A 22,875-nucleotide genomic window follows, 5' to 3' on the forward strand; every position below is an offset into this window, starting at 1 on the left:
TTTGCAAGAATCTGAGTTCTTACTCTACCTTAAAGAATCTAAAACTGGAAGTCAGAGATATATTATGAATATGATTCATGCAGTAACAACGACATGGAACTTCACTCAGTGGAACTAAACTCACACATAAGTCCTTGGCCCTCCCTCCATAAAAAGATGGGCGAATGAACGTACAGTGGATTCTTGTTATTCACAGTAGCTATGTTCTCTAAAGGCGCCATAAACACAGAATTAGTGAATACTGAACCATTGTTCCTAGAGGAAACACAGAGTTGGATTCCTGCGAGCCTGTGGTCACAACATGTTCATCAGCTAATCAATACATAACCTGGTTTTATGTGTGTTTCTGTTTAAAGACCCCTTATTTAGTAAATACTATCGACTCATTAACGTTGAACTCATAGCCAACGGCACTGTAAATCATGCCTGAACGAAGCTTATCTAACAGGTATTTCTTCCATGAGGCACATCACAGCCTTCCTGCACTTCGGTCCACTAGACAGCACTTCAGCACTAAGCTTGGGGGCCATTGTAAACCTCGAGATCACCAGCAAAAAGCACTAAAATGCTAGCAACATGGCATTAATAGACTGCAAAAAGGATACTTGTTTACAGTGAGAGCTGAAACAAGGCAGTGTGTCACCTTGTTCGACCTCAGCTGGGAATGTGTGCGTAGGGCAACTCAAATTTTTCCGTGCGTGTCCATGAATGTGCTGCCAATATTGATTTGGGGGTTTACAAATAAATTTTAGCAAGTAGGCAAATTCATAAATATAGAATCCACAAATAATGAGGGTCAACTGTATATGTTTTAGGTTAAATAAAACATTTAATGTGTACATGAAATTTTTTTTATGAGCCCCTTCTTTACCTAACTGTGATTAACGAGCCCCTCTCTGCAAGGCGCAGTAAACCCTGCTGTCTTCACAGGGGAAAGGCAGGAGAGAAACAGGCCTCCACTTTCAGGTGTGACTGAATGATTCTTACACTTTCAGGTGTGGCCGTTTGTCTCTCTGGGTTGTGAGGATGAAATGAGTTTAGGTATTTGTTGCAATGTTGCAGCATCCGAGACAGTGCCCCACACTGGTAAAAATTAATTTAAAACACTCTGCAAATATCCTACACAAAATGTATGTAATCAGTGCTAATTATTAATTCGGGAAGAGTGAGTTATTGTCAACTTCAGGTGGAAATGCCCATAGGGCCCACTGGGTGACAGCTCTCTACAGCCTCTGCACTTGTCCCAGTCTCTTACCTCAGTCTCAGCTTTCAGGGAAGGCACAGACCAGGTTCCATCTCCCACAACTCCCCAAACCTCACCTGTTCACGGCCCAGACAGGACACAGGAGAAGAAGGAGGGGGAGGGAGAAAATCTGAACTATCTCTTGTTCATAAGGCACCAAACCAGATGGGCCACAGGCTTGACCGCCCAACCTGCCCTGGGTGGCTCACTCTGCCTGCATGTAAATCTCACATGTGGGGCGTTCCTGAGCCCCAGCTACCTCCCTCCAGGCCCCCAGCCCCTCCACCTTTGCCCAGAGGTTCTGATTGTCCAGTAGGTCTGCTGGGGATGTGGGCTCCTTCACACTGTCTGTGCCACAATGAGACTCACTGTAGGGGCTTCTCTTCTGGAGTTTTTATAAAGTGAGTTCTCCCCACATGCACCTACCACAAATAGTGGTTTGGACGTTGTTGAAACTTGAAGAAAGAGGCAAAAAAGTCAGCCCACTCTCATTAGCCATTTGTAATGAGATGTTTCTCTCTTTTAAATGTATTAACATTTCCAACATATGCAAGAGTAGAGAGAACAATGTAATGAACCCCCATACACCCATCACCCAGTTTCAGGAATTATCAACTCCTGGCCAATCACGGTTCATCTCTTCCCCACCCCAGATAATTTCAAAACAAATTCCAGGCATCACATTTTGTTTATAAATATTTCATTATATATCTCTAAAGGCAAGGACTTAAAAAAAAAAGCATAACCAAAATATTATAACTAAAAAATGAACAGTGATTTCTGAATGTCACCAAATATCTGGTCAGTGTTCAATTTCCTTTCTGAATGTCACCAAATATCTGGTCAGTGTTCAGTTTCCTTGATTCGGACATTGCTCTTGTCCTTTCAGTTCAGTACAGAGCTTTCAGCTGACCAGTGGCGTGGTGATGGGTTGGTGAGCACATGGAGTGTGCAGTTGAACTTGAGGTGGGGTGATAGTGCCGTTTCCAGGGCAGTAGAACAGGACAGGGCTGCCGCTGGCTCCAGAGGGGTGTGGCCTCCTCTCCGTGCGCCCTGTGGGGCTTCAGTGTGTTCTGGCCAGAAGGAACCTTGCCCAGAGTAGCTGCGACCATTCTGCTTCCCTACTTAACTGTCTTGTAGCCTGTGACTTAGCCCTCTGGGTGCTTAAGACAGGGAATGGTTTCTGTGGTTTGGGATCTGTCCCCCCAGAACATGGCCTGCATGTGAGGGATTTGCTGGGGAACAGGGCCAGGGAGAGAGAAGGAAGCTGTGCTGTCTGGGCCCACGGCTGTGAGAACTTTCAGTACCTAAAGGTGTTCTGGGTTCTCTGAAGCTATCCCTTCCCAGAGCCTTTATCACAGTTGGTGAGCTCAAAGAGAATTCCTTCAAAAGGAGTTTTGCATTTTGAGTGGCTCGTGGGAACCCAGTATTCTAAATTTAATTGAATGATGACAGGAATCTTGATGGCGAGATACAGCCAAGTTAGTGGTGGAGATAGGAGAGCTGGACAGACAGCAGGAACGTGTTTGCTGTGTCCTGCCACCGCATGATAAGGAAAGCAGAGTTGCACATACTTGGCACTTCTCTCTTTCAACGCTAGATGAAAATGAGCTCAGCTGCTTCACGGGTGATTTCGTTATCTCTTTATTTCCAGAGAAGAATTTCAAAGCAAAAAAAGTTTCCATTAAGGTGTATACAGTGTAAACTTGAGCAGGTTGCTTTGCCCCTCTGTGCCCCAAGTTCTTTCTCTGTGAAACAATAACAGGACCAACCTTAGAGGTTTTGTGAAGGTCAAATGCATTTGTACGTGTACATACTTGGAATGATGCTAGGTATGCAGCACTGTCCAACAGAACTTTCTGCGATCATGGAAATGTGCTAGGTCTGTACTGCCTGACTCCATTGAGCCCATGAAATGAGGCCACAGTGACTGAGGAAAATTAAAAATTTAAATAGCCACATGTGACTCTAGTAGCTGCTGTAGTCAATGCCAGTCTAGGGGATGTGGATAATATCATAATGATTGGTTTTTAAGATTGTTCTCAGTGAAGATCCAGAAGACGACACTGGTATGAAAAGTAGAGAAAAGGGAGACACGCCGTTATAAAATGGTGTTTGTTATGCATCTGGCCCAGGATGTTTAAGGTGTCGGAGGCCATCTCTGAAGTGAGGCATGATGACCTTTGGATGGACTGCCTTTGTGGGAGTCTTTCTAGGAAAGCCTTGGGATAGGTGAAGGTGGGAGGGGCTCATGTTTTGCCCTTGCTGCTTACTGCCGTGTGACCTCGGCCATGTTGCTTGATGTTCTGGGGCCTCATTGTTTTCATCTGTGAGATGCAGGTTAGGATGCCCACCCGCCTGCGGGGGCATGTACACTGCCCCAGTAGGATGCCATGCACTTAGCGTGGGCTCAGTACTTAGAGGTACTGTTATTTTTCAGATATATGGTAACAGTATCAGAATTGAACACATAATCACTGTCACGTGCTACTAATTCACTTGGAGAATTTGATTATCATTTTATCCTGATCAGATGCCAGGGATGCTGATGTGATCGCTGTAGATGCTGTATAAATTCATGCTTTTTGACTTTTAAACATTTTTGATAATTAGAACCCATTGAGCTGAGGGAGGGAAATGGTCACTCCACGTCGCATAATTCAGGTAAGAACAAGTAGGCCTGCACCAGTTGGCTTCACATTCCCAGCTAGCTTCTCGTTGGACACACCTGTGCTGTCTGCAAAGACTGGCTATCCAAAAGTTGGTAGGATATAATTTTTTAAAGGAAGAGTTTTTTGTTGCTAACCATGAGCAAGACTGGCTTCTTGATGTCATATCGTTTTTATTTTGCTCAAGTGAAATGAAGGAACATAAAATATAAGAAGGCTAATGGACAGGTGGAAGCTCTGTCTTGGCTGCTGCCTCATATCCCGTCCCTTTCTTCTCCTAGATGTGATATTTGCTGCGTCACCTTTCGAACACATCGAGGATTGCTACGCCACAATGCACTTGTCCACAAACAACTTCCCAGGGACGCAATGGGAAGGCCTTTCATACAGAACAACCCTTCTATTCCTGCTGGCTTCCACGACTTAGGATTCACTGACTTCTCCTGTAGGAAGTTTCCTCGGATTTCTCAGGTATTCTGATTGGCCCATGGAGCTGACAGCCATTTCCACAGTCCACATAGTTAGACTAAACTTCCACACCCTGAGGTTTTCTTTTCCTTAAAATGTTGTCAGTTGGGTTTTGTCTTCTTTATAACACCTTTTCTCTTGAAATTCAGCTTGGCCCTTTCAGTCTTCATTGGGTCTTTGAGTTGGGAGGGGTAGGTGGCCTTTTATGTTTTGTGTTGCATTTCATACTAACTTGCATATGAGTCTAGCTCATCAGTGCTTTTTGCCCATTCTTAGGGCATTTGGATTTAAAGTTGTGAATTGTTCACCGCCTCCACCCCAGCCCTATCCCAATTGAGTTTGTATTTTTTAAATATTTGTTTAATATCCATATTACAGTTATATATTTCCAGTGTTGTAGTTTCTATTAAAAATGTTTTGGGTCATTATTAACCTGAGCCATATTTGTTCTCTGCTTATAAAACACCTCCTGAAGCTAGTTTGAAACTATTTTTTCCAGTTTTTAAAAATTGACGTATAGAGGAAGAATGGGCACGGATGTTAGCCCAGGGCCAGTCTTCCTCAGCAAAAAGAGGAGGATTGGCAACAGATGTTAGCTCAGGGCTGATCTTCTTCACACACACACAAAAAAAATTGAGGTAGAAGATATCAACAGTGAAATTATTCAAGTACAGAAGCCTCAAGTTCAATTAATTATTCCATATGTATACACCCATATGTATACATGCATACATATATGCCCATATCTGTACACTCGTGTAACGCACTAGATGGTGCTCCCTTGTGCCCCTTCCCAGGCCGTGCCCTCTTTTCCACAATCACAGAGGTAGCCAGGTCTCCACTGATGGCAGGTAGTCACCATCAGTTAGTTTTTTTTGTTTTTTTGTTTTTTACAGAATTTGTCATTTATTTTTCTTTTTTATGTTATTGTTTCTTTTTTTTAAATTTTTTATTGCAGTAACATTGCTTTATAACATTGTATAAATTTCAGGTGTACATCATTATACTTCTATTTCTGCATAGATTACATCATGTTCACCACCCAAATACTAATTACAACCCATCACCACACACACGTGCCGAATTATCCCTTTCGCCCTCCTCCCTCCCCCCACCATCAGTTAGTTTTGCAAGGCACCCATTTTTAAAAAGAGGATTAATGCTACCTTCATGGTATTACTACTTAACTGTACTTCAGTGCTGCCCTGCTGAGATACCCTAGGGATTGATGTCATTCATCAAGCAAACATGATTCTTCAGCTGCTCTGTGGTTTTCCTTAGTCTCTGAGTTAGCAAGCAGGGAAGGTCGGCTCCTTACAAATTATGGAGAAGGGCTGGCTACTGGGGTAGTTGTACAACTAAGACCTTCACATCTCAGTTGAGTGATTGTTTTTAAACCCTCCTCTTCACCCCCTTGCTTTCGATGACCTGGCTTCCATGCAGGCCTGGTGTGAAACAAACCTGCGAAGGTGCATCAGCGAGCAGCACCGTTTCGTCTGCGACACGTGTGACAAGGCGTTCCCCATGCTCTCCTCGCTTGCCCTGCACAAGCAGACCCACCTCGCCACAGACCAGGGACGGGAAAGGCTGCAGGCCAAGACCCTGCCTGGTGACGCCCTGGACCAGAAGACCTTCCTGGCCTTGCTGGGGCTGCAGCACACCAAAGACATCAGGCCTGGCCCTGCCGAGGAGCCCCTGCCAGATGACAACCAAGCAATACAGCTCCAGACGCTCAAGTGTCAGCTACCTCAGGACCCCGGCTGCACCAACATGCTGAGCCTGTCTCCTTTTGAAGCTGCTTCTCTGGGCGGTTCTCTCACAGTCCTCCCCGCTACCAAGGAGAGCATGAAGCATCTGTCCCTGCAGCCCTTCCAGAAGGGCTTCATCATCCAGCCAGACAGTAGTATTGTGGTCAAGCCCATCTCCGGGGAGTCGGCCATCGAGCTGGCAGACATCCAGCAGATTCTGAAGATGGCAGCCTCGGCTCCCCCTCAAATCAGTCTTCCACCCCTCTCCAAGGCCCCTGCCACCCCTCTGCAGGCGATTTTCAAGCACATGCCCCCTCTGAAGCCAAAGCCCCTGGTCGCCCCACGGACAGTGGTGGCCACCTCCACGCCCCCCCCTCTCATCAATGCCCAGCAGGCATCCCCGGGCTGCATCAGCCCCAGCCTCCCACCGCCGCCCCTGAAGCTCCTCAAAGGCTCCGTGGAGGCGGCCTCCAACGCCCACCTGCTGCAGTCCAAGTCCGGGGCCCAGCCGAACGCGGCGGCGCAGCTCTTCCTGCAGCAGCCGCGCCTAGAGCTGCCAGGCCAGGCCGAGATGAAGACGCAGCTGGAGCAGGACAGCATCATCGAGGCCCTGCTGCCCCTGAGCATGGAGGCCAAGATCAAGCAGGAGATAACGGAGGGGGACATCAAAGCCATCATGACGAGCCCCAGCAGCAAGAAGACGCCGGCCATGCGCAAGGTTCTCTACCCTTGTCGCTTCTGCAACCAGGTGTTCGCCTTCTCGGGGGTGCTGCGCGCGCACGTGCGCTCCCACCTGGGCATCTCGCCGTACCAGTGCAACATCTGCGACTACATCGCCGCCGACAAGGCTGCGCTCATCCGCCACCTGCGCACGCACAGCGGTGAGCGGCCCTACATCTGCAAGATCTGCCACTACCCCTTCACCGTCAAGGCCAACTGCGAGCGGCACTTGCGTAAGAAGCACCTCAAAGCCACCCGCAAGGACATCGAGAAGAACATCGAGTACGTGACCAGCAGCGCGGCCGAGGTGGTGGACGCCTTCTGCTCCCCCGACACGGTGTGCCGGCTGTGCGGCGACGATTTGAAGCACTACCGCGCGCTGCGCATCCACATGCGCACGCACTGCGGCCGCGGCCTGGGCGGCTGCCCCAAGGGCCGCAAGCCCTTCGAGTGCAAGGAGTGCAGCGCCGCCTTCTCGGCCAAGCGCAACTGCATCCACCACATCCTCAAGCAGCACCTGCACGTGCCCGAGCATGACATCGAGAGCTACGTCCTAGCGGCCGAAGGCCTGGGCCCTGCGGAGGCACCTGCCGAGGCCTCGGGGAGGATGGAGGACGGCAGTGGGGCCTTTGGCGAGCGCAAACCCCTCGCCACCTTCTTGGAGCCACAGAACGGCTTTCTGCACGGGGGCCCCACCCAGCCTCCGCCTCCACACGTCTCAGTCAAGTTGGAGCCCGCCAGCAACTTGGCGGTGGACTTCAACGAGCCCCTGGACTTCTCCCAGAAGGGCCTGGCCCTGGTCCAAGTGAAGCAGGAAAGCGCCTCCTCCTTCTTGAGCTCCTCTTCCTCGTCCCCCTATGACTGCTCCATGGAGCCCATCGACCTGTCCATCCCCAAAAACTTCAGGAGAGGAGACAAGGAGACAGCTGCTCCCGGCGAAGCCAAGAAGTCTGAGCAGGAACCAGGGAGTGGGGAGCAGCCCTCGCCCTGTCCACCACTGTGCCCTACCCTGCCGGTGCCTGGGGGGTCCAGCGGCATCCTGGAAAAACCCACCGTCCCTGCAGTGGGGACCTCGGCAGCCACCATCCTGGAAGCCCACACTCAGCCCCTGCAGGGCTCTGTTCAGCTTGCTGTCCCCATCTACTCCTCAGCCATCGTCAACAGCTCCCCCATCTTGGGCAACTCCACCCTCATAAGCAGCCCAGCGTTGTTGCGGCCACTGCGCCCTAAGCCTCCTCTGCTCTTGCCAAAGCCCTCTGTGACCGAAGAGCTGCCCCCGCTGGCCTCCATTGCCCAGATCATCTCATCCGTGTCCTCTGCCCCCACCTTGCTGAAAGCCAAGGTGGCTGATCCCGGTCCCGTCAGTGCTGGCAGTAACACCACAGTTTCAGACAGCTTAGGAGGCACTGTCCCTAAAGCCGCCACTGCCCCCACTGACACCACAAGCCCAAAAGAACCCAGCGACTCACCGCCTGCTGCCAACAGCCCAGAGGCGGCTTCGCCCACAGAGCAGGGGCCAGCTGGCTTGTCAAAGAAGAGGGGCCGGAAGAAGGGGATGAGGAGCCGGCCGCGAGCCAGCAGCGGCAGCGTGGACCTGGACTCGAGTGGGGAGTTTGCCAGCATAGAGAAGATGTTGGCCACTACGGACACCAACAAGTTCAGTCCGTTTCTGCAGACCGCAGAGGATGATGCTCAGGATGAGGTGGCTGGAGCTCCTGCTGACCACAACGGGCCCAGTGATGAAGAGCAGGGTAGCCCCCCAGAAGACAAGCTGCTGAGGGCAAAGCGGAACTCCTACGCCAACTGCCTGCAGAAGATCAACTGTCCCCACTGCCCCCGGGTCTTCCCTTGGGCCAGCTCCCTCCAGAGGCACATGCTCACACACACTGGTAAGAGGGGCCCGCCAGGCCATGGGTCCTGCCTCCCCACAGGGAGGCTGTGGCCTGTCTGGCCGGATGAGGGGAAACAAGGGGTGGGGGTCGAAAGGGTGGGACTCTTTTTCCATGACCCTATTCTTAGTTTCTCTTCTTTCTCAATCTCAGAAGCAGGGAGCTTGCCTGGTGGTGCCCTGAGTTTTTCTGCTTGTCATCTTGTAACCAGAATGCCCTGTTCCCATTGTCTGAGCCCTCCAAGGGCGGCTGGTGAAGGGAGGTGTGAAACGTAAGGTGTTTGTAGGTGAACGTGGTCATAGGCCCCCATGCCTTCTGGAGCAGGTAGTGGAATTATTTACTTGGTTACGCCTGGAGGCAGCTAGGAGGAAGTGGAACTTTGTGTTGAGGTGTTGGGCCAGAAGGAACTCAGTGCTTTGACAGGAGAAATTGCATCTCGATGTCCTCAAGGCAGCTTTTAAAATTTTCAGCATTCTGTGAAGTTCTTTTGACCACCAGGTATTCGTAAAGGGAAATATCGCAAGTTTTGCAGTTATCTTTCAGTTCACTAAGGCAGTCGCATCTTCCCGTTTATTGTGAAAATCAGTGACAAGTAGTTTTAGAACTTTTTAAAATTTTATTTACACTAAAATTGTCTGCTGTTCCAGAGAAACACACAGATGTAAATAACGTCTAAGTAACAGACTGCAGTTACCAAAAGGATAGCCCAAAAATATTTTTCAAATGTGAGTTTCTACATGTTGATTTTTAAAGAGAAGTTTAAGATAAGGAATGCACTTTAAGTAATTTTATACCACTACTTCTGGTCAAGTGATCATATAGCTGTCATGTTAATTCTAATTTACTGAATTTCATACAAGATTTATATTGTTGCACTAAGGATAAATTGGGTAAGATCCTTAACCTTTTGGAGATACCACCCAAATATTGATAGGACCTAAAACCGAATAAAGAATCGTATGGTACAGGATTGCCAGATAAAATACAGAATGCCAGTTAAATTTGAATTTCAAATAAGCAACAATTTTTAGTATAAATATTTTCCATGCAATATTTGGGGTGTACTAAACCTTATTTGTTATTTATCTGAAATTCAAATTGAACTGTATTTTTAGTTGCTATATCTGGCAACCCTAGGTAATTAGAAAGCTTACAGTGTGGTGAGGGGAGGGTAGTGGGAACTGGGTGTGAGCCGCACTCTGTACCCAGGTGGAAACGCTTCATTTGGGGTTGATCATCACGTGAAGCTTTGAAGAAGGCTGTTTCTACTAATGAGGTAGATGGTGGGAATGAGGTCACAGAGTTACCCTGTGAAATGAGAGTGTGCAGAGAGGAGGCGGGGAGGGGAGAGCAAGCTGTGGAGTCTCTGAGGCCGGGTGCAGCATACACGCAGCTTTTCTTTTTGGTGTGATAGGCCTCAAATCCAGGAATGGAATGGCAGCAAGTCAGATGTGCCCGTCCATGAAGGACTCATTTAACAGAGAACAGAATTTCTAGATTTCTAAAGTATATGCTGCATTTTTCAGGCCGTCATTTTCTTTCCGTTTGAAATCATTTGAGCCTGACAAAGTAAAATAACAGGTCTAATGAAGAAAGTGGTTCAGAGAGAAGATGCATCTTAAAGAGAAGGTGGCCCACACAGCAGTCTCTTTTGCTACCCTTTTTTGGGTGACACCTGTTTGTCGCCTGCAGAGTCTCTGGAGAAGTGAGTATTTCTGTTACCGCTTTTCAGAAGCAGATGGTCTGGATCAGATGGTGAGGGTGGCTCTTGCCCTGCCATCACCCGGCCTCCCCACCGCCCTCCTCCAGCTAGGAGCGCTGTGCTGGGGCATTCTGTGCACATTTTCCCCAGATGGGCCATTTATTCCTGGATGTTCTCTTCTCGACAAGCCGACAGTCTGTCTAAGAGGGCTGGAGCAAGTGGTATTTCCTTTCAAGGTGTCTTTGCAGGTGCCTGATGTAAGTTCCCACTTGTGAATCCAGTCGTTTTGGTTGCCTGGCTTTTGAATGCCAAAATGTCCTGGTTGGTTTAAAATTTGGTAGCATCTGAAACTGAGCAAGAAAGATGGGAGGTTTGTTTAAGGCAGGTGGGGGGGGTGGATGTAAATATGAACATGTTCTGCCACTTCTCCCTGCACAGTTACTGTGCCTCTAATGGCTGTGTCTGTTTCGGCCTGCTCCCTGACATCCTATCACATTATGTTCGTGTAGTGGTGGTGGTGGGCTTGACTTGTGGGGTTATCCTTGTGTACAGGGTTGGTAGAGAAAGCTTTCAGAGCTAGTCTTCATGACTCTCCCATGAGGGCAATGTTGTCCACATTTTGCCATGAGGAAATGGAGGCTCAGAGAGGCTGAGTAACTTGCCTACAGGTCTATGGTTAATGAGCGGTAGAGCTAGAGTTCAAAGCCCGAGTCAGATTCCCTGCTGCCGCCCCATGGTCAGGTGGTGTGGCTGTTCTCTATCTGAAGGCATATAGGGCATGCCTCCTTTGGTCTCCCTGTATCCTGACATGTCCTGATGCAGAAGATTGGGAAGTGGTTTGAGATAAGACAGAACATAGATGTGGACCAGAATACTATTCCTCAGAGACTTAATGACTGTGGAGTGGTATTAGCCACACACAGACACTATGTAAAGGTCGGCGCTCGTTGGGCTCTGTTAACTTCCTTTGCTGTCTCCCTGCTTCAGCTCCCAGCGACAATCTCAGCATCACCTCTGCTAAATAATTTTATAGAGCACTTGGCTGTGTCTGGTGCTGTGTTAGAACATTTTCCGTTCATCGAGCGCTGGAGCTGGACGGAGCGTGGGCAGTCGTCTGATCTACCAGCTCTCCCACAGAGTGGTGTTTTCCTGGTAGACAGCTCTGCTGTTGAAGAACCTCGGAGCTGCCTGTCTCTCAGCCGCCTAGCCTTCTGTGAGGTGCTCCCTCCAGAAACTTTAAAATAAGACTAAGGCACACGTGAAAGAGTACAGAAATTAAACATGGACTCTGAAATGACCCTGTAAACAAGCGTTATACAGGAAGAGGCTTTTTTTTTTAATTGTAGCATTAAAATCGAGCCACGTTCCAGCCAGAAGCTTTGAGCAGAGTCCAGTTTTAGATTGCTTTGAGGTGAACTGTGTCTGTATCTTGAGAGTCAGCTTTCTCCCGATCTCTTGGCAAATGCATAGAATTATCATAATGTCTATACATTGTCTCACAGACATGTTTCCAGTTCACCCCACTCCCCAAACAGGCAGTGTTAAGTAGACCAGATGTCAAGTGTCCATCTAGGGCTTCCCTGTTGCTACAGGCAAGGGGTACGTGGTTTCAGGCCTTTCTCTGTACATGGCTCCGGTTCTAGGAATTGTGTCTTATGAGGAAGCTGGCGTTTGCTGTCATATTTCATGTCCCCTGGCATGCTCTCCACACACGACTGAATCTCCTCTTCCGCTCCTCTCCACCCTCTACCAGCCCATAGCGTCCCGTTGATTGGGGACACTTACCCTTCTCTGCCTGAACAGTGTTGCCTCTTTAGGAGAGGACAGTTCACTGTTCCTTCCTTTTCCCCTCGTGAGCATCTCATGTTTTTAGGCCACAGGTGGAGGAGTGAGTGCCAGAAAACACAGCCAGTCCGTTTCCGCCTCCATCCTAATCTTCCTCCTCTCCTCCCTTTCCTCATAAAAGGAAAGGGTCGGGACCCTGGGATGCCTGAGGTGCCCACCAGCTCTGACAATCTGGGATTCCCTGGCTTGCTCACTTTCTCACAGTTGGTTTTAACTGCTTTTCTTTGCCAGCCTGGGACCCTCGCCACTCACCTCTCCTACCCACTGCTCACAGGCAGCAGGCCTCAGAGTTGAAATCAGTAAGATGTGCAAAGCTAAGTGTGGAAGGCACTCTAACACCGGTTGTGTTTGGTTAAACTTTCTTAAGTGGCAGCTTTGGCCATTTTTACCCAGCCAGCCCTCTCCCCACTACCCCCCAATACAGAAAGAAAAAAAATATGGAAAAAAACCTTCACTGAGAGGGTGGAGGGGTGATGGAGAGAAGTCTGAGGGTGTGAGGCCATGTCATTGTTCATTCTTCTACTCACTGTTGCCCCAGTGCCTGCCAGATAACGTCATTTCGTATAAAATTTCTCTCTTCATTTCTTGACTGTTCTGTGAGAGTGAAAACGGGCTGGCTGGTGGTTTTTACCACCCACGTTGGGGATGGAGGGATGTCACAGGTCTTTGATGCAAAGGTAACTCCTTGTGGTTACATTTAAAAACACCCCTGGCTAAAGCAGTAATTTGTGGCAGTTACCAAATAAATAAAATCACTTAATACTTTCCCTATAGATTACCAGTCAACAAGTTTTTTTGAAACCTATACAATTATAAAATACAGAAAGGGCTCATCTTCTCCTCTGTCGATGCAACCTGGAGCACACTGCTGTTAAAACGTATGACTTACGCGGTGAAATGTGAACTTGTAAAGACTCTTGTTAGTTGTCACTTTGGGACTCTCCATAATGTGATACAGTACTTTCATGTCATTGAATTGTTTTCTGAATTTAGCCTTAATATGAATCTTCATCATTGTGGGACATCAGCCTGGCTATCCAAACCAGCTGCAAAAGTGAAGCATTCACCAGTGTGAGAATTACAGAGTAAATCATGCAACAGATAGAAGCAAGAAACCAGTTGTTTTAGTTGAGATCCAGAATCATGTCCCAGTTCACAGTCGGAGCTTCTGACTTGTTTTCCTCTCAGTCTGGCCTGACTCGGAGAAGCTGTGATGTTGCCTTTTGACAATAAGGTAGTAAAGGAAAAGTATTTTTTTCCTTACTTATTAAAATGGAGCCCGAATAATTATTAAATATTCTGTTCAATTTTTAGTGAAAAGCAAGAAGAAATTTGAAAGGTACACAAACATTAAAATACTTTATAACTAGTCGACACAAAAGCATCATTTTTTTTTTTAAGGTAGGCATTTTTATAAATTTAGCGGAAAACACCTACTGAGCTTTGTAAAGGCAGGCGATGGGTTCTCCACTTCATCCTGTGGGACCCTTGTGGAGCTCCTTACAAGTTCACATGCCAGGTTTCTGGGCTTCTGGTTCCACCCTTCCCAGGTTTCTGATTCTGTGGTCTTTGATTGTGCCAGGCATCTGTATTCTTAAAAATTGCTCCACCAGTGATTTGGAACCATCCTCTGAAGGGGTCTTTCAGCTCAGGAGGGAATAAATGTCCCCTTTCTTTGATTACTACTCATGCTCAAACTTGGCGGTTACAGTGATCCCGGAGTTGTGCTAGTCCTTCCTTCTCCTCTGCGAACCCCAGGCGCCAGGCCCCTGGCGTTGGCAGTGAGCACCTGGGCTTGCGCACCTGCGCTGGTGCAGGCGTCTGTGGATAGTGATCTAGGTGGAAGGCTGAAGGGCCCGAGATGGGCGTTTCGAGGGAGCTGTGGGGTTGACTTTCCTGCCAGTTCTGGACATGTGTGTTTGTGGCAGTCCCAAGGTTACCAGACAGAAGTGCTGGGCTGCAGCATTGAAGTCATGTCTGTTAGTACACAAACCTTTTCTCCTGTAAAATCGGAAACTGGGACCTTAGCATCTGGCGATGGGGGAAAACAGAAGAATCCAGTGATCCAGTAAATGACTGACCCCCTTCTCTCTCCAGAAGCCCACCTGCTCCCTTCCCTTCTCCCCTCTCCTCCTCCCCTTCTTCTTCCCATCCTCACTCTCTACCCTGGCCCTTGCTCGCCCCTCACATCATCCCCGTAAATACAGGAGATTGCAGAGGAGCCTGGCTTGCATTTTGAAACATGGTGTTTACAGTACAGAAGGAATCCAAATAAAAGGAGAGGCAGGCAAACCAAAGCAGATAACTGCTGGGGGCAGGGGCATGCTCCGTTCTCAGCAGGTTACCCCATTCGTGGAGTTGGGGTAGCACAGGGCTGCTCAGTGGCTTCTCTTCATGCGCAGGTCTGCTGAGTGGAACCGTGATCTCCTAATCAGACTCAGTTATTTGTTGGTCACTTATTTACTAAGGAGCAGGAGCTTAGAGCAGGGGAACAAAGAAGCTTTAATGCTTCTTAGAGCAGACCTCCTCTGTCTCGACAGCCGGAACCACAGTGACCTTGGGCAGAGGTCACTGCAGGATGACTCAGCAGGTCAGACAGGAGGAGTCCTGGGAAGTCAGACTCCCTGACTTCTGGTCTGCTGTGGTGGGCCAGCCCCACCTAGGTCAGGAGGAGGGGCCAGTCCCAAAGACACCCAGGGACTTCAAGATTCCTCCAGGAAGGCCCCTAGGCGTGCTCCTTCATCCCATCTGATTTCCCAGCGTCCATAGTCCTTGTCATGCTGGGAGTTACTAAAAGTGTCTTCTCTTTGTGACAGACTCCAGGTGTTTTCTTGCTGTGCTCCAAACTCCCTTCACTCACTTGTTGTTATTTAAGGTTTTTAATTGTTATACTGTTATTTTGCTTTAAACGTGTGTATCTTGGGTTCGTTGTTAAATTTTAGTATTTTGAAGATAAGACCTTCATTCCATTCCACTCAGGATAAGGGTAGACAATCACCTGAGTTGTTGATATTCTCAGTATTTTTTTTAATAGATTTTGTTTATTTTTTTAAAGGGGTGGAGGAGGGGAGGGAACAAATGATAATCCCAGGAAAGTGAATCGAAAGCGACTTTTCTTTTTCATTGCAGTAGAAAGCCAGATAAATATATATTTTTTTTCCTGCTTCAGGTCAGAAACCCTTCCCTTGTCAAAAATGCGATGCCTTCTTTTCTACCAAATCTAACTGTGAACGCCACCAGTTACGCAAACACGGAGTTACCAACTGTTCCCTGAGAAGAAACGGGCTTATCCCCCAGTCAAAAGAGAGTGATGTTGGACCCCATGATAGCACAGGTAGTGCTTCCAGGTGATGGAGAGGGAGAGAGGAGGGCCTCTCGGAGCGCTCCGTTAGCGCTGTAGCTGACTCCAGCCCTCCGAGCTGTGGCGGGGCTGCCTTTTCCACTTCTCTGTAGGACTCTGCAGTCCAGAAAGGCGGGCCCTGCCGAGGACCAGGAGCGTGAGCAGGATGGGGATTTGGGAAACAGGGACAGTGCCCCTAGATTGCTTTTCTGAGCTGCTAGGGAAGATGTCACCCTCCCAGCAGAGGTCTGTGTTCATGCTGTTGGGCCCGCTGGAGGGGGGATGTGAGGGAGGGTGTGCAGTCCAGGCTCTTGATAGGAGCACATCTAAAAGGGATGTGAAACCGTCAAGGCCTGGGGTGTTGTTTTCTCCAACCCCAGCCTCTGCTGCACCCTACAGAGCAGGGATGGGTTTGCTCAGATGTCAGGGTATTGCAGGAACTAGTGGTGCCCAGCCCTTGACAGGGAGGGGAGGGGCAGGGTAGGGTGTTTTTCTTTTCAATAACTCTCTTCCCAGTAAAAACTTTGTCTTGTTTGAAAAAGCACTCTGCATGTCCTTTCTTTAATCACATCTCTGCTTGACCTGAATCCGGGTATTATTCTCATGTGCTGATATGTGCTTCCTTCCTCCAGCCCCCCACAGAGCAATTAACGGCTGCCCAGTGCGTCTCCTGCCACCTTTTTTTTCCTTACAGCTTCTGTATTTACTCGTGTCCTCTATTCAGTACATTCTGTTATCTCCAGCTGCTGGGGTTCAGCGTCCCCCACCCCCCAAAACAAACAAAACAAAACATTGGCTGCTGCAGGTTACTTAGACACACGGCTAGTTGGCCAAGGGTTAATAATAACAGCATTGCAAGTATGGATTCAGTTCTACAAATCTTCAAAGCTTGACGTTTCCCCATTGCTTGAAGCTGAGGTGATTTCCCCCTGAGATGTGTTTTTCTAGGGTTGTAATTGTGTCCTGTGCTTCTCACCCTCAGACTTGGGTGGGGGTGGGGTGCTGTGTTGTCTGGGAGTCCTCCTCTCCCGCACTGGGAGTCAGTGTCGGGCTTTAATCCCAGCCCCTAACCCCCTTGTCTGTATCTCAGTTACAGGGGGAGAGGGGCACATCTGAATGGGTATCATTTCCAGGAAGAGGAATTGATCCGGAACCCTCTGTGCTTTCCCTACACCTCCCACTGAGCCCTGGTGAAACAAGCCCTTGAACTGCCAGGCCCTTTGGTTAAGATCAAACCCTCTAAGAACATAAAAGTGTAGGCTGGTTCGCTGGCTCCTCCTTCTAGCTTCCCATGCCACATAATTGGCCAGGATCTTTGAGTAAAGAAGGGTATGGACGCCCACAGAATCTTGCCGTGACTTGGATCCCCTTGAGCCAAAGGTTGCTAGGTGATCTGCTGTTCAACCCCAGGAAACCCACAGGGAGGCTGGCAGAACTAGCCCGGCACATTTTCCCTCAGCCTAGTTTAAGAAAGCGGCTATGTGTGGGGCCGGCCTGTGGCTTAGCGGTTAAGTGCGCACACTCTGCTGCTGGCGGCCCGGGTTCAGATCCCGGGCGCACACCGACACACCGCTTCTCCGGCCGTGCTGAGGCCGCGTCCCACACACAGCAACTAGAAGGATGTGCAGCTATGACGTACAACTAGCTACTGGGGCTTTGGGGGGAGAAAAAGGAGGAGGATTGGCAATAGATGTTAGCTCAGAGCCCGTCTTCCTCAGCAAAAAGAGGAGGATTAGCGTGGATGTTAGCTCAGGGCTGATCTTCCTCACAAAAAAAAAAAAAGCAGCTATGTGATTCTGTCCGTAGTGGTTCCAAAGGAGAGAGAGCAGCGGGTAATTGAGGTGGTCGAGGGGAGCCCTTGGTTTCCGGGTTTGCAGAGTAGTCTTAAAGTGTAATAACCATTTGCTGGATGCACATTTTGGGTGCAGCTTCTTGATCATATGGAGGAACACCAGACCTGGGACCCCTGCTGATGTCTGTGGGGACAGCTGGAGAAGCCTGCAGACACAAAGCTAACTGGAATTTATATCTTAGCTTCAGTTCAGCACCAAGTTTTACATTGAGGGTGTATTTATGTTTTTAATTTGCAGTTATGAGTTTTGTTTTTCCAATTTTTCCAAATCCCATCAGAGCGTCCCCCACCGCCACCCTGCCCCAGAAGTGGTATAGGTTTTCTTTAAGGGTCAAGGCCTCTGAAAAAAGAAAATTCACTGAAAGTTGCAATGTAAAACCAGCGAAGAGAAAATATATGTTTGGTTTAATTGTGGTCACAATCCATAGTGAGAAAGAGGTCTGAGATTCAGGAGGGGGAGAAGGGGGTGAGGGAGGGGGGAGTGCAGTGATTTCAAGGAGAGTTTTAAAACCAGGTGAGCATGCTGCGGGGAGTGGAAGTTTCTTTCAGGGCTCCCTCCAGTGAAGAAAGTGAGGCCTTGGAGGAGGACCATAAAAGAACAAGGGCAGGAAATGACCAAGGAAGTTCCTGGGTTTTCTAGGTTTATATGCCTAGGTTGCATTTTCTTAAAATCCCTAAACATGTTTTATAACATAAGTCTGACTTTTTCAATCACATAAGGCCTTTCACAAAAACGTACCCTAGATTTTCCCCCAAGGAATGCTAAAAATGCTACCATGGGGCAGTTCCAGCTTAAAGGGGCATGTTGGCCATTCAAAGTTAAACTGAAGCTCTTCATTCACTTTCTTGTGGGCAGAGAGGTGCCCTGCGAGAATACTCGTGGTTCTTCCTCCTTGATGCCTGTAGGAGCCTTCATATTTGTAGGCACCTACGTATGACTTTTTACATCAGTATAAACGTGAAGTTTTTAAACCTTCCCTTAATGGTGGCCACCCTTACCAGCACAGAAGCCGCACATGCCAGCGTGGACTGCACCACAGGAAGTGCTGCTCTGCTGCTCGGTAGGTGAAGTACAGACCGAGCAACTTCCTCCACAGCTGTGCCGCTGCCCAATCAGATTAGGTATTTAGGTTATTCCGTGAGAAACATGGAATTTCTAGGAAGCAATACATACTTCGTTGTTGAGCTGACATGAAAGTCTTCACTTTCCCATAGGAGGAGCTGCGGGTTTATTATCTACTAGTGCCTTCAGGATTCTGTCTGCTTCCTCTAGCAGTTTCTTAGATTTAGCATCACAAATGAGGGACTGATGGGGACAGAGAATTAACACTTTAAGGTAGGTGGCATTGCTTACAAAAGTCATCAGCTCAGCTACTTGCGTTTGGAAATGTGGGTGGTTGAGAATGGTGGGAATCAAAAGAGGACCTGGTGTTATAAGCTGGATATTCATGAGACAAAAAGAGGATAAGTCTCTTGTTCCCAAGAATCACTGATAAGAATCGATTGAAGTTGCTGGGAACTTGAAGGGCACGGCTGCCCTGCTAAAACACTCCCCCTAGTGGAAGTTGGGTAGAGCACAGCCAAGCCCCCATTGCTCACCAGAGGAGGTGAGTTCGCCTCTCTGGCGTTTAGGGTGAACTCTCCATTATTGACACTGAGGGCGGGCCCAGGAGTGAGACAATCGGATATTAGTATATTTATTTGGGTTTGGTTTCAGAGTTAATTATTTTTTTTCAAGATCATTTTAGGGCCAGCCCTGTGGCTTAGCGGTTGAGTACGCGCGCTCTGCTGCTGGCAGCCCGGGTTTGATCCCGGGCGCGCACAGACGCACTGCTTCCCCGGCCATGCTGAGGCCGTGTCCCACATACAGCAACTAGAAGGATGTGCAGCTATGACATACAACTATCTACTGGGGCTTTGGGGGAAAAAAAATAAATAAAAAATTTAAAAAAAAAAAAGATCATCTTAAATATCTTCTATTACAGTTAAACTTAAAAATAATCCATGTTCTTTGGTGAAAAAATTTTAATTAAGAGCAAACGCCTAGAATATACTGTGACAAATAGGAAGTAATCAGAGTTAAGCCTTTTTTTTTAATGTAACTACCCACAAAGCCAACAAACAAGAAACTGAGCATTCTGTATTTTTTTATTACAGAATTTATACCAAAACCCATTTAATAGGTGCTCCCTATTGAATCACTCCCTATTAGAGTGATTCAAGAAAATGAGCATCTAGGTTTTCCTTAGAACATGGCCTAGACATTGGTGTATATATCTCAGGATTCATCTTCTTTAAACTTTTGGATAATTTTCAAAAATCATTTATTGTTAGAAATTTTATATTCACACCATGATTATTTGTCCTTCTGAAGCCTTTTGAGATACTCAAACAGTGGCTGCCAAAAGGTCCAGTCAGAATGAAACCAGTGAAATGATGTGAGTGGAAGTGCCACTTGCATTTGGTTGTAGGTAGGCCAGAAGCCCTAGGCAGGTGTGACCATGGGAGGGATGGTGCCAGCTCGTTTGTCCCTGGCCCAGGGACCACCTTGATGGCATATAATCAAGCATGTGACTCAGAGACAGTGGTGGACATGGGTGGACACTGGTACATCTGGTCCCATCACGTGAGGACCCAGGTCAGGTGCATGGATCTGCTCCAGCACTGTGATCAGAGACCTGGCGTAATGAGGGAGGTGCATCTAGCATATGTGCCCTGAACCAGTGAGCTTCGTCAGCCTGACCCACGGAGGAGCTTCTGAGTGCCTGCAGTATTAAATTGGCCATTGGATCTATAGTTAAATGGTAGGTCTCAGCACACAGCTTCACTGTCATAGCACATAATGGAAAAGTCATTAAGTCCTCATTCAACCTGAATAACAAGAAGATGGTGCATTTCATAAATACTGTCCTCTGCTGGGTGTTGTTAGTGTTGCCACAGTGCCACCCCTTCAGAAGGTCTGTAAAAACTATGGTAGACTTCCCACATCTGGGTTTGCTGTGGAGAGTGGACAGGTAGGAACAAACTGAGAGACAGGAAGTGTTTCCACTCCCTACATGGGGTCCTAACAGCAGCCAGCGAGGCCCCCAGGTGTGCATGCGTCTCCTTTCGCCTTGGAACTCTGCCTGGAGATGAGCCATCAGGCGAGAGCATGTGCCCCACAGCACAGACACATGCTTTGGGCCATTTCTAGGAAACACTCACCAGATACCACATTTGGGAGTGTTTGAGGGTAGTCCTGTGTATGTTGCATGTTTGTGTAATCTCTTTGCACTGGAAAAATAACCTTTACGGCTCGGCTTCCTCCATCTCCCTAGTGCTGTGAGTCTCTGGAATGCACCCATGCACCCACTCTCCTCTCTCACAGTCCCTTCTGTCTGCGCTGCCCTGAGTCGCTCTCACCTTCCTCGGGGCTTGACCATCCCTGTGTGTGGCAGTGGAGGGTGCCGGGCACAGCTAGTGGGCAGTAGAAGGGGAGGACAGGAGTTCTAAGGCACAGCCAGCCCCGTGACCCCAACCTGTGTGTATGTGGTGGCTCTTTTTGCCTTTTGTAAATTAACCCCAGGTTCATCTTGGCCCTCTGGGGATGTAGGAGTGATGAGGGTTCGGGGTGAGAGAAATCCTTGCTGGGGTTGGGATACAGGCTTTGGGGGTGTGTCCAGCTGAGTCACAACAGAACCCTTGGAAGGAGCATGTTTGGTGGCATTTGGTCTCAACCTCAGCCCTATGTTTGCTCCCACAGACAGCCAGTCAGACGTGGAGACATCAGCCGCAGGAGGTGAAGTTCTGGACCTCACCTCTCGGGAGAAAGAGCAGCCGACGTCGGAGGGAGCCTCTGAGCCCAGCCAGGTCGAAGAAGAGCTCCCCACAGAGGAGCTGAAGCCTGTAGACAGGGAGGAGAAGGGAGCCAAGGAGAGCCAGGAGCAGGAGGACAAGAGTGGGATGGAGGAGAGGGACGAGGACACAGACGGCCCGGAGGAAGACACCGTCAGCAACAAGAGCCTAGACCTCAACCTTGCCAGCAAGCTGATGGGCTTCAAGCTGGCCGAGGGCGACGCCGGCACCGTGGGCAGCGGAGGCTCCACCCAGCAGGACCTGAAGCACGCCTGCGACATCTGCGGCAAGAGCTTCAAGTTCCTTGGGACCCTGAGCCGCCACAGAAAGGCTCACGGCCGCGAGGAGTCCAAGGAGGAGGATGCGCTTCCTCGGGAGGGCCAGGGGGTGAGCGGAGCAGCCGAAGGGCCACTGCTCGTCCCTGCCACGCCCCCTGCCCCTGAGCCGGAGGAGAAGACTGCCAACCCCTTGGTGGAGCTCCCGGCCGAGGGAGAGGCCTCATCGGAAGCCTCCGCAGAGAAGCAGAGCGAGGAGGCGGAGGGCACCTCCGACGGGGAGGGCACAGCCGAGAAGAAGTCCTCAGAGAAGAGTGACGATGACAAGAAGCCAAAGACAGACTCCCCCAGAAGCGTGGCCAGCAAGGCCGACAAGAGGAAGAAGGTCTGCAGTGTGTGCAACAAGAGGTTCTGGTCCCTGCAGGACCTGACCCGGCACATGAGGTCCCACACAGGTAAGGGCGGCAGCCCCTGCGGGAGCCTGGGGAGCGACCTGGTTCCCACGCCTCCCCAGGGGGCGAGTTTGATTCCCGTCTCTTCCCTCTGGCCCACCTCAGTCTGTAGGAGGAGCCTCCCCTGAAGCACTGGTGGAAACCCAGGCTGGAGGCGGGAGAGAACGTCCTGACTTTGCACGTGTGCCCGCTAAGCGTGGTGAAGTAGGGGTTCAACGAGTTGTTCTCTCAGCGCTGGGACTGTACAGGCTTCTTGCAGGGAGGCAGTAGAGTGTGCCTCAGCATTGGTGTTTCTGAGAGCATTGTGGTCAGTCCCTTCCCTCTGAGCCTCTGTCTTCCTCTCCCTAGAATGGAGATGATGGCTGCCCTGTCTCTTGAGCATCTAGAAGAACGTGGGTGCTGCACAGTTGGGGCGTGTGGTCTCTTCAAGTCCTGAGCCGGGAAGGACCGTGGGGGTGGCCCGGGGAGCAGGCGGGAGGGACAGGCGCTCTGTGGCGCTCGCTGCTCCAGGCTCTGTTGTTGCACCCGGGCCGCGTCGTTAGCTGTCAGGTGGAAAGTTTGCTGCAGACCCACTTTGCAGCAGCTGGGCTGACGTAACCGAGAGGGAGCTTCACCTGGCTGCCACACAGGCACGTCGGGGCACCCCTGCTCACACACGTCCTTGCTCCTCCAGGAACTCACCACCTACCGGGTCGAGGCTACAAACCCCAAGGCAGGGACCGATGTTTTGGTAAAAAGGAGACCTGGATATACTCATGAAGTGAAAAGATGCAAACATATCCACCCACCCCCTGCTTCAAAAAAAAAACCTGTGGCTTGCTCTCGGCTTTCCTCCTCC

General features: G+C 49.3%; 1 protein-coding gene across 6 annotated transcripts in view; it reads left to right on the forward strand.

Annotated features, from left to right (window-relative positions):
• RREB1 (ras responsive element binding protein 1) overlaps positions 1-22,875 on the forward strand; it is a 176,519-nt gene that overhangs the window by 149,602 nt on the left and 4,042 nt on the right. For 5 of the 6 annotated variants that reach the window (XM_014788763.2, XM_087437954.1, XM_014788760.2 and 2 more), the window contains 4 exons: positions 4,194-4,383; positions 5,824-8,737; positions 15,454-15,618; positions 21,219-22,040. In XM_014788763.2, the coding sequence (XP_014644249.1) occupies positions 4,194-4,383; positions 5,824-8,737; positions 15,454-15,618; positions 21,219-22,040 (4,091 nt within the window). The remainder of the gene's footprint in view (positions 1-4,193; positions 4,384-5,823; positions 8,738-15,453; positions 15,619-21,218; positions 22,041-22,875) is intronic. The other variant, XM_014788765.2, reaches the window with a different exon arrangement.

This window comes from Ceratotherium simum, chromosome 13, assembly GCF_057802395.1.
Source record: "Ceratotherium simum simum isolate JZ-2026a chromosome 13, ASM5780239v1, whole genome shotgun sequence".
NCBI classification, from domain to species: Eukaryota; Metazoa; Chordata; class Mammalia; order Perissodactyla; family Rhinocerotidae; genus Ceratotherium; species Ceratotherium simum.